Here is a 17,613-nt window from a genome sequence, read left to right as displayed (position 1 = left end):
TGTCCTAAAAGATGTTTAGCCAAATCTATTTTGAACTACAAATGCATAGCTCTCTCCACCCATAATTAATGGTTGATTCCAAACTTACCATTCACGTGACATATTCAACAAAATGGCGTCTGTCAGTGAACCGGTAGTTTGAGGGCAAGTTTACAGGTAGGCGTTTCTTTTTTTGTATCCACTTATTCAATCAATTGATTTCATTATTCCGACGTTTGTGATATAATTCCATATTTTCTCACGATTTGAAGTCGAATTGTGCAACCGAGGTGGTGACATTACGTTTGTGATGTTCTCTGTTATCGTCGTTGTGTTGTCTTCGATCCAAAGCTGTCTGTCTGTGTTGCATTTGGCTGCCGAATAATAAACAAATAATTAGAACAAGGCCATTCTGCCGGAACTGACTATTAACGTGTTAACTGTTGTTTTGACTGTTGTGCGCAGGCAGTTCCGTGTGTCAGAAATCTGATTTAATAATAAATGTCGTAAAATAAACATGTTTTTTTTTTTTATATACGTTGCTTGATCATCGATGACCTGCGAAGGTTGCGTCTGGGCGGAGAAACTGTAATTCGTTTAGAAAAAGACAATTGAATCACTGTGTCACGACGACCTTGAAAGTTGTCAACAACTTGCTACTTATTTTAATGTGATTAGTATGGGTTCACACAATAATACACCGATGTAGGGCTTAGTAAATATGAGGATTCTTGAGGATAAGGGTGTGACAAGGCGATCCATACAGAAATGACAGATTTCTTACTCCCAGCACTGTCTCTGTATGTTTATGAATTCATCTTGACTGCCTAATTTTTGTACTTGTAGTTAATATTTCAGCAAACACATCATCTATGATTTTACAAGTCAAAATGTTGGTGCAGTATTTGTGGTTATTTAATTTTTTGTATTTTTCTTTCTTTTTTGGGGGGCGATAATTTTGGACTGAACCAAATGCCCAATTTTTCCATAGGTCATACGTTATACAGCTATCAAAAATGCAGGAAATTTAAAAAAAAAAAACATAACAAATTGTTCAAATATAAGAAAATGATGGTTGTACCCTAACAATGACTTTGTGATTTCCCTATCATTTTAGGCATCACATTACTGGCTATGTTAAATTGAAATTTTTATGAATGCATCCAACTGAAATTCATAATTAAAAAAAATAGTTTGGTAACTCCAGGCTTTCGGTCATCCATATTGCCCTTCACATGAAAGAGATTTTTGTATCAAGTGTTTTTAACATGCATTCATAAAGGCATTTCTGATAACGAAATGTACTCATGTCAAAACAAATGCAGCTTTTGCTACATGTACCAGTACCATTATTCGCAAAATTCACAAAAATGTTTCTCACAATAAATTTGTCAGCACCAAAGTCAACTCGTCATTTACTAAAGACAGCAAGTTTAATATTTCTCAGTTGCTTGCATTTAAGTTGATAAATTGAGCCTTAAATACAATCTAACCAAACTTTCTAAATTCATGCTTGTAAAAACCTTGTATTCTCACATCTGTATTGCATTCAATACATCTATACAGATATTGTCCAAAATTGAAACTTTCAAAAAAATCAGACTAACATGTGGTTGTAGAAAAGGACAACTCAAACTAGAACACATTGTATATATATATGTTTTGTCTCCCCGCAACTTATTAAAATACCACTTGAGATACTGTATGACGTAAACACAATTAACTACCTCCTTGTGAAACCAGTGTCATTGCTTATTAATCTAGGGTTAACTACAAAACAGGGAAATATGCCGATTGTTTTGTATTGTGTAAACATATTTATGTTCTACATACTTCCTAGTCAAGCATATGTACACCCGGATATCAGTGACATAAACACAGAGAGTGACAATAAATATTGTTTATTATTGCATGACAGTTATTAATCAATCATACATTCCTTATTAACCCTTTAAATGCATAATTTTTTCCTCCAAATTTCTAATGTAACATTTTAGTGTTTTTTTCCGAAAATTCTTTTTTTCTTTAATTTCTTTTTTTAAATGTTTTTGTGCCAGGTGACAGTTCTGGACATTGTATGTCACTTTTGTCTCTTCTGACTTTTTTGTATGTGCAAAGTGCTAGTGCTGACCAAAGTGCATATTTGCCACAGAAGCCATATTCATGTTTGGGAATGAATACACAATACACCTGCAGACCTTTACAAAGGTTCCCCCAAAGTCGCATTTGTTAGCGAATGAATCTCAGCCAGTGGAATTGGCTTTCCCATTGGGGTAGGGGTCAGCCTATGGTAGGATTTAAACCTGGGTCTACAGATCATGATTTAGATGCAACAACCACTATGCTACCAGTGACTGGTTCAAAATTCTTTTTTATAAGCTAATTTTGGATTTAATCTCTTATTTGCTATCTGCCTTTAAAAAAATATCGAAAATATACTACAATTTTAATTTGTGATTGATGCCGAAAGTTGACTTTGACATTCAAAGAGTTAAACCGTTATATTTTTACTGTTCTGATTTGTATTAATCTTCAGGATGCACAATGTGATTTATGAGACACTGCAGTGTGCCTTGTTTTGTATGATATAATTGTGTAACTTGGTCACTTGAAAAACAATCATGGCAGTTTTTCAGATATAATTTTAATCAGAATGAGATTATTTTTAATAATTCAAGCATGATCTTTTGCATCCAGTTAAAATAAAATAGAAACTAATCAGATTATATCAAATTTCTAAATGTTGTAAGGGGTTAATGATTTGAAAACATGTGGGGGGGAGGGGGTCTGAAAAACAGTTTGCAAGCTAGATACATAGTGCTACATGAAATAGATGTTCAAGAAAAATAAAAATGTACAAATACAACATGTAAAAGTTTGCACCATATCAGTAGCACTTTTCCTGCCAACCCCACCACCTTCATGATTTCAAATCCTGGACCCCTAAGAGAAAAAAATTAAAATGGGACCAGTGATAAAAATATCAGTTTATTATGACAAATGATTTGAGACAGCTTCTGCCCATGGGGTAAAACACGCATTCAGTTGACTCATGATGAACCACATTTATACATTCCTGTTGTCTGCATGCTAGCTGTTGCCCCCAGTAATGTTAGGTACATTGTCTCATAAATTATCTTTCAAAATTAATCTCTTCATGGATCACACTTTTTTTCATTGAGCGCTACAATATCGTCCAAATGTATAACTTTCAATCACTTCGAAAATCTTTGAAAATTGTCTCGCAGAATTGAAATAGACTATCTTCTGTAAAATACTTTATTTTCGCCCAGAATTAATTTTTGCTATTTCATGAATATACCCTTTTTCCTGTATTTTATATTCAACTTGTCAAAAATGAGTGAAAATAAATTTGATACAAAACACTCAAAATGTCTTTTCAGTGAAAATCAATTCCAGCTAAAATAAAGTATTTCACAGTATTATCTTACAACAAACCCCTGTATTTCAATGTGTGGTTAAAACTATGGGTGTGACTTTGTATATCATCGTATAGAATTTTAAGATTATGATTAGATACCGGGTATATGTGCATGTCTACGTATGACAAATACCATGTGATAATAGTTTATTTTAGCTCAAAGTTAGTTTGTTATAATCACGCTGACAAAGAGTTGAACTCGAAACGTCTGTCTTTTTTATCTCTCGTAGTATTTTACCATTTTCCCGCTGGTCGGTTTTATTTTGTTCATTCTATAATTTGTTTTCATCGAGTTGCAAGCAAAACATAATTACATATTTGCAAGATTGTCATTAACCTTTTTAAACTCGCTTGTCTGAAATGTATGTTGTCTGGTATATAATAACAGTGTTATAAGGGTAGTGAGTTAAGTACACTATTTGCATCATTTTGTCACAACAGGACTTTTTTTCACAGCGATCAAAGAAATAAATTATTTGAATAAGTCAGGACGAATAACATTTAAATATCTGACAATGATAATTGGTAATACAGTAACAACACTCCAATGAATGTATCTTTAGTCAAATTTATTTTTAAAAAATCACACCTCTTCAACATAGCATCAATTTCCCATTTCCTATTTTTTTTCCCATTAGCAATATTTCAATTTTAATACATTGTAGGTGTATTAGCTTACAGTTTGTAATTTTTCCATTTTCGGTAATCAATGTAACCATATTTTAGTCTGAATGGCAATTTTACTTGTCTCTAGATTACCCTTAAACTCTGATAGTAAAGAAATATTACGCCTCACACTAAGGCCACGCTGACTTGTGAGTGCAAAAATTTGTTAAAAAAAATTCTTTCCGCCCGCCGCCTAACAAATCCAAGTTGCATTTTCATGGGAGTATCATGATCAAAGTACCGAATTCTCGCGCAGTTCTATACTTTATGCCCATTGGTTGACATTGAATATCAAGTATTGACCTCTCTGCGTGCTGCTTGAGACTACTAGGCGAACATGGCGGCGTGGTTTGTGGTGGTACGCCGTGAAACTCTGTCGTCAAAAAACAAGAAATCCCTCATTAATGCTAATTGTGCCCCAATTGATGCCAACCAGGTTATACATGGAATAGAATTTTATTACATTTCTTCTCTCCGATCAATGATCTCACTTACAATTCTTTGAGAATCACACAAATCTAAAGGAAAAAAAGAATTACAAAATTTACTTTTAAAAACTCGAGAAACAAGGAATAAAAAGTCTGGCCTAAAATAAAATAAAGTCATCTACTGAACTGGGCGGTTAAAATATAAATCAAACAATAAAATATGCTCATCATTGCACATTGTACCCAAGTATTAGTTATACAGATCTGATAACATTGACGTGTTTAGTTCGTTTGATTGTTTATCGCTAGGATGATATGACCTGATGAGCAAGGTAATCCCTAGGTAATGACTATCTAGTGAATTACTGACTCTAGCTGGTTGATAACTTGGCTGTATTACAAACCGAATACAACTCATAAAAGCATGGATGTTAACCAGCTACCATTTAAAGACAGAGAAGTTGTAATTTTTGAATTATATGATAATTAATGTTAATTACAAGTGATGTATGATCATAGCGATAGCCGTGCTGTTGCAGTTGTAACCATGATGGTTTTTGAAGATTGACAAAAATATGCTATCCTATCAAAATGAACTTAGTTTCAATGCATTGTGTGAGGGTTCTTGTTATCTAGTCTGAAATTACTATAAAATATTTTTTTATTTTCGCGTAGAATAAATTTTTGCTATATTTCCTGAATTGGTGATCCAGTGTATATACCTTTCTTTTCTATATTTTACATTCAACTCGTCAATAGTCAGTGAAAAATAAATTCCATACAAAACACCCAAAGAGTGAAAATTAATTAGCTGATATTTAGTATTTTACAGTATCATATTGTTGCTATAAATACATGTATGGTACAAATACATATACTTATACACTCAGCTTCACATACAGTTTATTTTTCTCTGCTATAATTTGATATCGTAATTTGACAACTTCAGTGTCAATAAAGTTTCATGATAGTCTTTTTTGATTTATCTTATAAATTACAATAACATTTTTCGCTTCTACTAAATTGCACAGTACTTTTTATAACAGTATACACCATTTAGTGGGTCTCTGTGACTGTATGTTTGTACCCACTACATTGTTTTCAAACAAGTGAACATTCCATTAGTCATCTGTCCCTAGAGAAAAACAGTATTGAGTTTGTGAACCATTGTGTCCTGTTTTCTAACACACTTCAGTCTGACTCCACCCTACTGTCATGTCTGGCATTGTGATTGTACTCTTCTTTTCTTTATTGTAAACGTTTCTTTTATTGAGCTGACATGAATAATATGTACAGTGTAGAAGTGCACATCCCAATCCCAAACTTGCCAGCCACATGTGCTTTTTACTTTGACTTGACTGGGTAAGGCTAAAGCATGACTATCCCCTTCATGTGCATAAGTGCATGTACTACTAATCGAACTAATATGGTACTGTGAATTTAGCTGTATTTGATTTCGCTGTAAATCACGTTTTTACAAATTCAGCATAAATTAAATTCAGACCACAGAAAAAGAACAGATTTCCAGATTTATATTCACTAATCGTGGGAACAGACACATTCAGCAAAGTATATATTAATTTTGATGGTGGGTTTTGATGAGAGATAATTTCCTCATATATTAACATAAAATTCTTCACACCCAAATTTGGAAGATTAAAAAAAAAATAATGCACTGTAATGAATACAAACTATGAGAATATGTTTCCTAGTTTTGATATAAGCTCCATTTCAGAGAAAAGTTTCTTGCTGTCTATCAGTGAAATCCCCAGGATAGTGAATTATTCTACAGTACTTCTATAAAAAGTAACTGTTATTGAGAGTGTGTAATCTAATTATTTCAGGTCAAATATGATTGTTTATGCCTCCCTCTTAAACAGAGACAACATTTTTCCTGTTGTCAAGAAAATAATCTACATTAGCATATTTGGAGACAGCTGGTAATTTCTATTGTTGATGTCCTTATTTTCAAGTGTATAGGAACCTATCTGCTTGAATTTCTCTGATGAATTTGTTCATGGTTTGCAGTTTCTGTTGAGAATAAGAAAGCACTTTATGCATGAATCAATCTGTGTGTCACGCTCTGTGTAACCATTGCTGTGGGACATAGAATGCTATGTTGATAACAATACCAGTATAGATGACAACTATACAGTATGAACAAATAAAATACAATATTGTGTTCTTCTTCCATTGTAGAACACATTGACAGCTTTATTGTCAGTGTACTTCTAGCAAAATGATTAGCCAAAAACTCGGCTCGCTATTTATTTATTTTGTTATTTTATTTCTTTTTTTGTCTGTTTATTTATGTATCTGTTCGTCTTGTCTGTCAGGGTTGCTATAGTTTTGTTGTTAATAGGATAGTTTATATACCTCCAAGTTATCAAAAACAACATCAAAAACATAGCTCATTATTTATTTATTTATTTATTTATTTATTTATTTATTTATTTATTTATTTATTTATTTATTTATTTATTTATGTTGTTGTTGTTGTTGTTGTTGTTGTTGTTGTTGTTTGTTTGTTGGTTTGTTGGTTGGTTTGTTAAAACTATTTTAATTGGCTCAACCAGTTTACATAATCCAGAAACTGCACTAAACTTCGTATTTTTTCTAACATCTACAGAACACCTCAAGAGACCATGAATCGCCACACAAACAGGTCATTTCTCGTAACGTCCATATTTGTGTGTTTTCCTCTTACTGATCTGAATTAATAAATGATCATGAACTTCAGGACTTAAATTATCAGTGTGACAAACAATCAGAGCTTGATAGCGCCCTCTATCATCATGATGAAAATCAAGAACTTTCGTTTGAAACGTAAACAGCAGTTGCATGCAATAAACAAACCAGAGTCTCTGGCTGTTGAGATCACTGGTCTTCAAAGAGCAAAGAGCACACCTATCTTGAGTAAAAATGATCTTCCATGTGACGACGATGAACAGGAGAAGATTTCTGATTGCCATGATGATAATAAGTCAGTGGAGAGCATCGAGAAAAATGAGACTGAGAGGTCGGTACATATTTATTGTCTAATTTGATGCATGAATATTTTGGGTTTCCCAATTATCCATCCTTTTTAATTAATTATCAGTATTGAGAGCAGCACATACCCTGTGTTTAGAAGGAGCTGGAATTTGACAGAGCGAGGCTGCTCATATAAGTGGTTGTCCACCATTTTCAATTCCATTTTCATCTTCCAGTTCAATTGCTTTGGTACTAGGTATATAATTTATCTTAGGTACTTGTAGAATTCATTCTTTCATGGTGATCTTGAATTCAGTCTTTTGGCCAATATTTTTGAAATGTTTCTGTTCTGTTTAATAGCAATGGAGGTCCTATCAATTTTAAAAGCAGTTTTGACAATGAGTGGGACAACAACGGCGATGTGACGAGAGTCAGAAGTCAATCGACTGCCGAATCAGCTCGAATGCAAGCAATTGATAAACTTCAGGTTGAACTGAGGAAAGCACAAGAGGTAATTTTAATATCTCTCTAGTCAGTAGTTTTAACTTTTCTTCAGCATTTATTCATGTTTCTTGCATATTTGTTTAAAATTCCTGATTTATCGTACTTATTTTGATGTTTGAGCCTTTAAGTTTGAGGCTTTAAGTTCACTGATTTGGAAGGGAAACAATGAGTTCTATTGTTACTTCACATGTTCACATGGATTTAATTTGTAAAAACTCAGTAATCAGAAACCTTTGTAAAATACTGATTACATTTACTGAGTGACAAATTATAAATTTTACAAGTTATGGGGAATCACAAAATGTTGTACAGCTTAAAGTTTTTTACAGTGATTCACAATGAAGTCTATACATTTCATTCACTTTAAGGCCAGACTTTTTTTATTCCTTGTTTCTCGAGTTTTTATAAGGCAATTTTTTTGAGGAGGGCAGGAAAAAAATTAAATTAATTCTTTTTTCCATTAGATTTGTGTGATTCTCAAAGAATTGTAAGTGAAGAAATGAAATAAAATTTTATTCCATGTATAACCTTGTTTCTCATCTGCACAAGACTTCGGTACTTTGATCATGATACTCCCACAAAAATGCAACTTGGATTTGTTATGCGGCGAGCGGTGAAAAAAATAAAGATAAAAATAATATTTTTTTAGCATTTTTTGCGCTTACAAGTCGGCGGGCGCAAGAAATTACGCTGAAATTAAATTTTATTTTTATTTCATTTTCGGCTCCTGTTCATTCGCGAAACAAGGGATAATAAAAGTCTGGCCTAAGGTAGCAGGATAGTTTTTTGTATGAAAATGTAAACACCTATAATCGGAATAAATTTTACAAGAAACCATACAATCTATATATGTTTGGAAAGCCCATGACTTGAATTAATTAAAATTAATCAATTTATGGCAGTAAAAATTTAGTGGTACAATGCTACGAGGTGGAATTCATGTTAATGATTTCTTTCAGGCACTTCAACTAAAGGATGAACAAGTTGCCAAGTTGTCTGGAATACAGACAGAAATGGACCGAGAATTGGAAGAATTAACGGCTTGCTTATTTCAGGTGAATATCCCAGAATACATGTACACAAGGGCACACATGACTGTATTGTTATTTTATTCCTAAACAGACAACATCCTATTACAGATGATGTCAACTGCAAAATACATGTATATGTATATTATATACTGTAGAATACTTTATGTTCGCTTGGAATTAATTTTCGCTATTTTCGCTGAAGGAAAGATTCAGTGAAAATAAAATTTAGTGAATGTACCTTTTTCCCTATATTTTAAAAAATCAGTGAAAATAAATTCCATACAAAACATTGAAAATGTCATTTAAGCGAAAATTAATTTCACATTACTTATGAGGCTTCACAGCGACCTTTGCCCTTTAAGTACATTCCTTACATTACAGGAGGCTCATGGGATGGTGCGTGAAGCCAACATCAAACAAGCTACGTCAGAGAAAGCTTTAAAAGAAGCACAGACAAAAGTGAGTGAGATGCAGCCAGTGTATTTCAGTTTTATTTCAGTTATATGAATAATTATGAAATTGTTAAATTTGACCAGCTTACATTATGCTTCAGATATTAAATTGTTGGAATGAGAGAAATCAAAAACAAAATCGAAATAAATTATCATTTGAACGTTATTTTTCACCAGTTACATGTAAGGTGCCAAAAGTAACGTAATATTTAGAGAGACAAACATTTCAAATAATTCAATTTTTTTTACATGCAGTAATTTGCATCAAATTGGGTACATTTATTTTGTTTTTAAAAATGGCTTTGTAGTATTTATTTAGTTTATTTAGATTGAATATATATTGAATATCGTTGATTTCTTGTGTTCTTTAGATTGATGTACTGCAAGCTGAAGTGAGTGCTTTGAAGAGCTTGGTAATCACATCCACACCCAGCATGCACTACAGGAAGTCCAAACTTGGATTTCTTCGCCATGGCAACCATACCCCAAACCCATCGTTTAGCCCCAGCCATCAAAAAGCCAGTAGTGTCGGCGGGCTAACACCGATACAAGTTCCAGCAGAACAAAAAGAAGTGAGTCTCACAGTATTATTTCTTTTTCTTCTGTTCTCCAGATATTTTATCAGGTATCGTATTTGTTCTATTATAAGCGCAGAATATTCATTACATCTTAAATTCATGGATTTTTTAGTTCTCTTGTACATTTAAGCTGTTCATGTGGATTTAGCATATTTCACTTATCAGCGAATACAAAACCTAGTGTATAGTTACCAATGTTTGATTGCTCCAGGTTTATTTTAACATAAACTTCATCACAGAATTAGATAAAACAGAAACTTTCTGTCTCATTTCCTTTTTACTGCCTGTTGTAAAAGACAATTAAAAGTTTGAATTCTGATTTAAAATTAAAATATGCTACACTGTATGTGAATAGTTTTGTAGACTAATACAGTCCCTGATATAGTACAGTGATTGAATGGCAACGACAAATACAGAATTTTCTTGTGAATGCTGATCAAACAAATCAAATATAGACAGAATGTTCAGATGATAACAATCTATAACCTTTGAACTCACCTCATTATTTCAAAAATTTTAATCAAGACTTGTGCGGTGTTTGCTCTAATAGAAATGCATCACAACAGAAGTGCATATAAATAAAAAAAATCACATTTGTAGCATGCTGAATTACTTATTCTGGTTATAGAATCAACTTTGTAATCTACATAAGGGCATGTACTATTAATGAATAAATGTGGTAACCAATGAGATGTTTGATTCAAAATTATCAATCATGTAATTATAGAAAAATACTAAAAATATATAAAACATGGCACCTACATTTTGTCGAGAAAAATCATATTGGGAAATAACTTAAACCCCAATTTTTGTGTGGCTTTTCAGAGATTTGCTGAAATCACAAAGAAGTGTACCTGTTACTGTCAAAACAAAATTATTTATACATCTGTCGCTTTTCGAGTTTTTGAACAATTTCATGAATAATAAATAACATTACCGGTATGTATTACTTATTGACGTCATTTGTGATCTATTTTGTTCGGACAGATCGATCCAATGCTATACCAGGAGTTCATAGCATTCAAGCGAGCTACACACGCAGACAATCGCGAGTCGGTGTTTATTAAGAGGGTACTTCAAGAAGACATTGAACCATGTTTACACTTTGCAAATGCCGAGTTATGCAGCGCATTGTTGAACTGTATAGAAAAAAATATTTTGTGCATAGAACCGATAATGACTTCTTCTTACCCAAAGTAAGTACATCTCATTAACCTTTTCACCACAAATTCACAAAATAGTCGTGTTTATAGACGACACTTCTTTTCAGAAGATTGGAAAAAAAATAGCCAAAAACTAAAAATTTACTCAAATTTTGTCTGTTAGCTCCATAATTAAGGTTCATTCCCTTTAATATTGAAAGACATACATGTATAAGAAACAAGTGCAGAAAAAATTTACTGAGCATGTCTGGTGATGAAAAGGTTAAAGGGGAACCGCTCAATCCATGGATTGCACCAAGTGCACATGGGTAATTAACTCCGCCTCTGTCCACTAAGTAAATGAATGCTTATTATGCTCGCTTACTCAAACTGTGATTGACAGGCATTTTGCATACATTAGCCGCCATTTTAAACTCATAATTTTTAATTGTCGCTGCACGCTTCAACCGAAAATTTAATACATCAAAAGCCCAACCAGACGAGTGTAATCGCTAGCGTACATATTCATGCCCCTGTAGAAATTTCCCGGAGCTCCCGCCACGATGTGAGCGGCTTGGTTCGAATTAGCATACTAATTGCGATGGCCGTCTTGCCCCTATTTATAGTATCGGTTTTTCTTTAAGGGTAGAGGAGTTTGGTTCTTCCTTGTTTTACTTACAAATGTACATGCAACAAGTATGTTTTATTTGTTCAAATATTATGACTGGATCTTCATGGTATCATTACATGATACAACGTACAGCATACATTAAGAACTTTGTACAAAAAGTGACATCCAAAAACAACAAAATTTTAAAGTATTTATTTCTTATTTATTTTTTTTCATGTTTATTTCAGAAAATGTGCACTAACCGGCACTCAAAAAGTTTGCAAATATCGTTTTCGTCTTGGTGAAACCGACAAATGGTATAATATATCGGCTGCATGTAGAGACAGGGTATGTATTTCTCAGTAGTACAATATTTGTGTTGACTTTTGTTAGCTTATTAGTAATATTAATGAAGCAGAACTTACATTTGACCTTGTTGTTGTTCCCGTTGTTCCTTGTGGTAACAACAACTCAAGCAATTCTTATTCATCTTCAAACTTCATTATCAACTTAATCAGTATGAAATGTTGCTCAAGTTCAACAAACAAACAAATCAATACCAACAATAATAACCTTCAGGTAAAGACACGTTAGCATAGGTATTAACTAATACAATGTGTTGTGTTTCAGATAACTGCTGTGTGTGATTTTTACACTTACCTGAGGTACATTAAACAGGGTTTAGTGAAAGCTGATGGTAAGTTCATTCGAAGTGAATAGCTGTGATCAAACAAACGTACACAATTTTCTTTTTTTTGCCATGGCATTTACTGTATTTGTATTATTAGTGAACATACATTTATGTAAAAGTCAGATAAATGTGTCTGTGGTCAAAATCATATTTTATTGATCCAGTTTAAATATAATTTTTTTTAGAGATACCTGTAATTTATAAAATCTAATTATAGCAGTACTATGTTTGTGCAGTAGTTCCTTGTGTTTGTCATTTTATTTTGCTGGCTGTAGTTGAACTTTAACACAGTCTTGTAAAATAAGTTGCAACCCCCCTTCCCCTCATTTGACAAGAAGTTAGGAATTATTTATTATTCAATGCATTCGTCAAAAAAAAAAAAAACGTTATACACTACAATTATTCACTGTTTTTATTTTTGCGCATTTTGCTGATATATTTATGTAGTACATTAAATAAAACTCTCAGTAAATATTCAAATTTAAGAATATAATTTCCTTCATAAACTGGAGAATGTAACATCAAATCTGCTAAAATCAAGCCCACTTAATATTTCCCATTTCATATAAAGTCAATACATTTATCATGCAAATAATTCTCACTTTTGTCTTTTCACTTTACAGAAAAGGACATGTACTGGGAGGTGATACGACTGCGTAGTGATATGTCACTGGTTAAACTCGGTCTATAAATGATGATTCCTATGGAATACCATCAGCTGTAACCAGGCAATGTTTACACAATATGGTACTTAATATCTATCCATTCCAGTTTCTTACCCCCATTGTAGAATGCTGGCAGCCCCCTCCCTCCCCATTGCTGGTACAGTCCAATTTCAACCATGGTTTGGTTGATCCATTTACATTACAGTTTTTTAAAAGAGGATGAGGAAGTTTTTGTTTCAGTAACCCTATTATATCAAGGGAGTTCATTAAATTTGATTAAATGTCTTAATTCATGCTGAAACACAGGGTTTACATTTGTATGGAAGCTTAGGTATTTTTATGAATATTGTCTTCTTTGGATTAAGCTCCTCTACCGTTCTATGAAAACATTCTTTAGGACTAGGTAATAATAAAATCCATTTAGAAACAATTTATCTAAAACATCATGGCAGCTATTAAAAAAACTACATAGGTCTTTAAGATCTATACATGTACATGTTATGATAATCGACTGAGCTCATATTGATAGCAAGGGTTGTAACTATTTGATGTGTGCTATCATTATTGGGACAGTCTGAGCTGACATGACTGTTAACTCTTCAGTATACATGAATTATAGCAAGTTTCTAAAGATATTTTGTGAAGCAAACTTTGGGTGACACCATTATCATCTGGAGTGGGTATCAGTAATGGTACATGAGTAGCATTTCAGACATGGTTTATCCTACCACCCCTATGGTTCACTAACATTTGGCATGACCCCCTCTAATTGGAGGGTGATTCATTTGTGCAATGAATACATTAAGGTGGCAATCTTTAAAATATGGAGTTTGTTGAAATTTTAGATTTTAATTTTGTGTTCTGGAGCACATTTTGTATGACTGTATGTACATTTTTGTAGTTGGAATTTAAGAAGGTATGAGGAAGGGGCAAACTCACATGTCAAAACTGACGCCGACTCTTACAAACTATTTGTTGATAAAAAGAAACCAGAAAAAAACATAAATCAATGTGCAAAACTTATTGGCTTAATTTCAACTTTACTTGTTTGGTGTGTATATATATGTCTGTGTGAAATTTTCACATATCAACGTTTCCAGAAAATAGAAGTCTTGTATATTTTTCAAAATGAGAGTTATATAAATTACAACACAATACGGTACATACATACAATACATACACCAATGTTTCTGTTACCTCATGGAGAAAGATGGGTTTTTATTGGAGAACGCAAATTTAAAACTATTGAAGTAATTTTTGGTTCATGTACTCTTCTGATAGAGCAAATACTGATGGTGAACAATTTATAATCTAAAATGGGCTAAATTGTAATTCCTAAGTTTATTTGTACCAAACATTTTATTGGGAGACTTTTACAAGCTGTCCCATTTTGACTTGTAATAGTGAATATTTTGTTTTTGTTTTTTACTGGTATATGCTATTTTCTTTTACAAGTTCTACTTCAATTCATTTTATCTGTGGTCGTAATTGTTTTCATGAAAGTGTCATCCTGTGTAAACGTCTAATTACTGACTACTGTAAAATCTGTATTAGATGTTGCGGCTTCAATTAGAGCATCTACACGTATGAGAAATTGTGAATGTTTGGTACTCAATTGCTCAAAAAGAATGGGTGCGACTTGTATTAGAGATGCGGCTTCTAATACAGATTTTACGGTAGTTATTTTTGTGTAAAAGTACATATCAATAACTGTTGAATACTTTGTTATTCAGAATTTATTTACATTGTTGTAATAAATCAGCAAAAAAAATTCATTGAAAGATGCTAATTCCAGTATTTTGACGGCCGTTTAGGTTGGAATTTAAAAAAAAAAAAGATTTGTTTCTGGCTTTAAGGTGTAGCAAAAAAAAATGCTGCAGTGGCTTACTTAATTTTTTTGCACTTTAACAGTACCCGGTATTTTGGCTGAACCCCCTTCCCCCAAGTTTTGAGTGGGAACTTTTGTACGAATAAGCATGCTGACCAGAAACAATTTTTTTGTTAACCTAATGGCAATTCAGTAAATAAAAACTGTGTAGGTCAACCTACTTTGCTGTTTTAAAAGTGTAAGTAAATTCCAGCTAAAATAAAGTCATCTACAGTGTTATGATGGTCTATTTTAAGTGGCTGTATTGGTTCAAACGTGTTTTTTTTTCTTAAATTGAGAATCTATCTGATTTAGTTAGTATATATGTGTATATATTTGTACATGTCAGTATATTTTGTGTGTTGTACCGGTATATTTAAAGGGATAGCTGTCAATTCCATGCATTGTGGGAAACATAGAATAGTTGTTATATAATAGATAATCAAACTTAAAGACCAATATGACATTCTGACACTTTGCAGTTGCCGCGTTGTCTCATCTTCAATATTGGTAACCATGCTATGTATACAACATGTGTAAAATTCATTGTTTTCATGAGATTTGATTGCATGCTGCAAAAAGAAGTCATAATCTTATATCATTGCCAAATCTGCTCACCAGTGTGCAACAACATACAAAGTATATCTATTACCTTCAACACGAATTTCTATTTTAGTTAGGAAGGTAATGTAGCAGTATGACATGCACTTTTTGTTGATCAACATGTCCGTTTGTGATAAAACACCATTTTAAGGTTTTTACCAATCTAATGCATTGTGGGAAATGGCTTTGTAGTCGCACACATTTTCATGGTAAAAAGCCCTTCACATCCAGTGTGAATAGAATACTACATGAAAAACTACAAAAATATTTATTAATATTATATTATATAAACATGACATTATATGTCATGTTTGTCATGCCTTCATTATTATGAATTCATACCAAAAAAATTTGGGTTGATTTTTTGAGATACAAGATTCCAAAATACCACGAAAAATGTTTTCTTGGTGTTTTTCATTTTTCATCTATGTTTATTCAATTGATACTACAAAGATTAATTCAGTTCTGTTTGGATTGAAAAATTGCAATGAAATGCAGTCACTCCTGACCCTGTAGTAGTACCTGACCCTTTACATCTGATTTAAATCTGAGAGCATTCCGAAAGCCTCTTACTAGTAAAAAACTGTATTGTGTACGGTATACTTTAAAATTGATTTCAATGTTAAATTTACCAAGATTTGAAGGAAGATGGTGCTGTGTGACCCTGTCCATAAAGGTGGCTTATTTTTAATGTGACATTGTTATTTAAAAGCATTTGTCATATGTGTTTGTAATTTTGTTTGCACCATGCTGTACTGAACTCCTACAGCATACATGTATTACACCAGTCAGGCTTCGATTTTAAACGCCGTTTATAAATATATAAAAATATTTTTAAAATGTAATTTGTATGCCTTGTATTTTAATGTTTTCTATACGTAGTAACAGGCATTCAGTGTTTGTGTGTATTGCACCAATGAACTGCTTTGTATCAATTTTGTTAATAGGTGTGTGTACTGGACCCTAGGCCCTGTAAGCTGAATAATCATGAGTCAATAAATTGGTTCAGACCTGAGTGGTCAGGATTGTATACATGTATTTACAAAATGTTGTCATTTGTAATGATGAATGTGCCATGCAAATTGAGCCAGTGTGTGTGTGTGCAGGGAAAGTACTGTAAAACATGTTGAAAAAGCAACATGCATTTTTAGCCAATGGTGGTAAAAGACGTAATAGCGAAATGTTGATTTAGCGAATCTCTCTTGTCATTGTTATTTCCTGTTTTCAGAATACTTGTGTGTCGCGCGTCAAAACAAATGTGCAGTTATCACCTCCATAAAAAAAAAAAAAACTGTCAAGTGTAATTTGATTCTGTTCGCAATGATAAAAAAACTGATTCAACAGGGATTTGGAAAAACAGGTATCATTGCTGCGTTACATCCAGAAAATTGACACACAGTCAGCTGGCATACTAGTGATAATCAAATGCGATTAATCTTACCGCTATTTACTATGTAGGGGCAACCATCTTGAATACAACTGAAAACGAAAAAAATAGACAAGTTGCGAAACAGGTTTTCAGATGGCTTCCCCCATCTAGTAAATATCTCATTTATTTGATTATCACTAGTACACCAATCGCATTTAAACTCGCACATCACTCATCTTATTATACATAAACTTGTTTTATGATCAAATTATATGGCAATCATTGAGATAAAATGCAGTGATAATAAAATGCTTCTTGCATTGGTACTGTAAAATGCCTAATTTTCACTGGGTTTAAATTTCACTGATTTACCATTTCAGGCATATTCAGTGGGTTTTAAATTCACGGTTTCGTCATTTAGATAATGTGTTCTATGCTAAATTTTACATGTTCACTGTGTTTTAATTTAGCGCATTTTTCCAGTCAGCGAAATAAGCTAAATTAAAACCCAGTAAATAATTAACCCCTTTACAGTATACAGTGTTCAAGCTTCGGCGTAAAGCACTGTACTGGATTTTAGTAATACTGAAACTCTAAATATATTGATTGTGAT

General features: G+C 32.7%; 1 protein-coding gene across 1 annotated transcript; it reads left to right on the top strand.

Moving 5' to 3' along the window:
- The first annotated feature begins 96 nt into the window (after window positions 1-96).
- LOC100367112 (rab-3A-interacting protein-like) lies at window positions 97-16,678 on the top strand. The gene is made up of 10 exons (XM_002732980.4): window positions 97-156; window positions 7,145-7,534; window positions 7,849-7,999; window positions 8,952-9,047; window positions 9,405-9,482; window positions 9,847-10,047; window positions 11,041-11,249; window positions 12,054-12,153; window positions 12,436-12,502; window positions 13,120-16,678. The coding sequence occupies exons 2-10, from the start codon at window positions 7,311-7,313 to the stop codon at window positions 13,185-13,187; spliced, it is 1,194 nt and encodes a 397-aa protein (XP_002733026.2). The 5' UTR covers window positions 97-156; window positions 7,145-7,310; the 3' UTR covers window positions 13,188-16,678.
- The last annotated feature ends 935 nt before the right edge of the window (window positions 16,679-17,613 follow it).

Source organism: Saccoglossus kowalevskii, chromosome 12, assembly GCF_978046115.1.
Source record: "Saccoglossus kowalevskii chromosome 12, keSacKowa6.1, whole genome shotgun sequence".
NCBI lineage: Eukaryota > Metazoa > Hemichordata > Enteropneusta > Harrimaniidae > Saccoglossus > Saccoglossus kowalevskii.
This window is presented reverse-complemented; position numbering and strand designations above follow the sequence as displayed.

Coding starts and splice junctions, on each gene's coding strand:
- LOC100367112 (XM_002732980.4), top strand. CDS start 7,311: ATGATGAAAATCAAGAACTTTCGTTTGAAACGTAAACAGCAGTTGCAT. Junction 10,048..11,040: donor TTCCAGCAGAACAAAAAGAA/GTGAGTCTCACA, acceptor TTGTTCGGACAG/ATCGATCCAATGCTATACCA. Junction 11,250..12,053: donor ATGACTTCTTCTTACCCAAA/GTAAGTACATCT, acceptor TGTTTATTTCAG/AAAATGTGCACTAACCGGCA.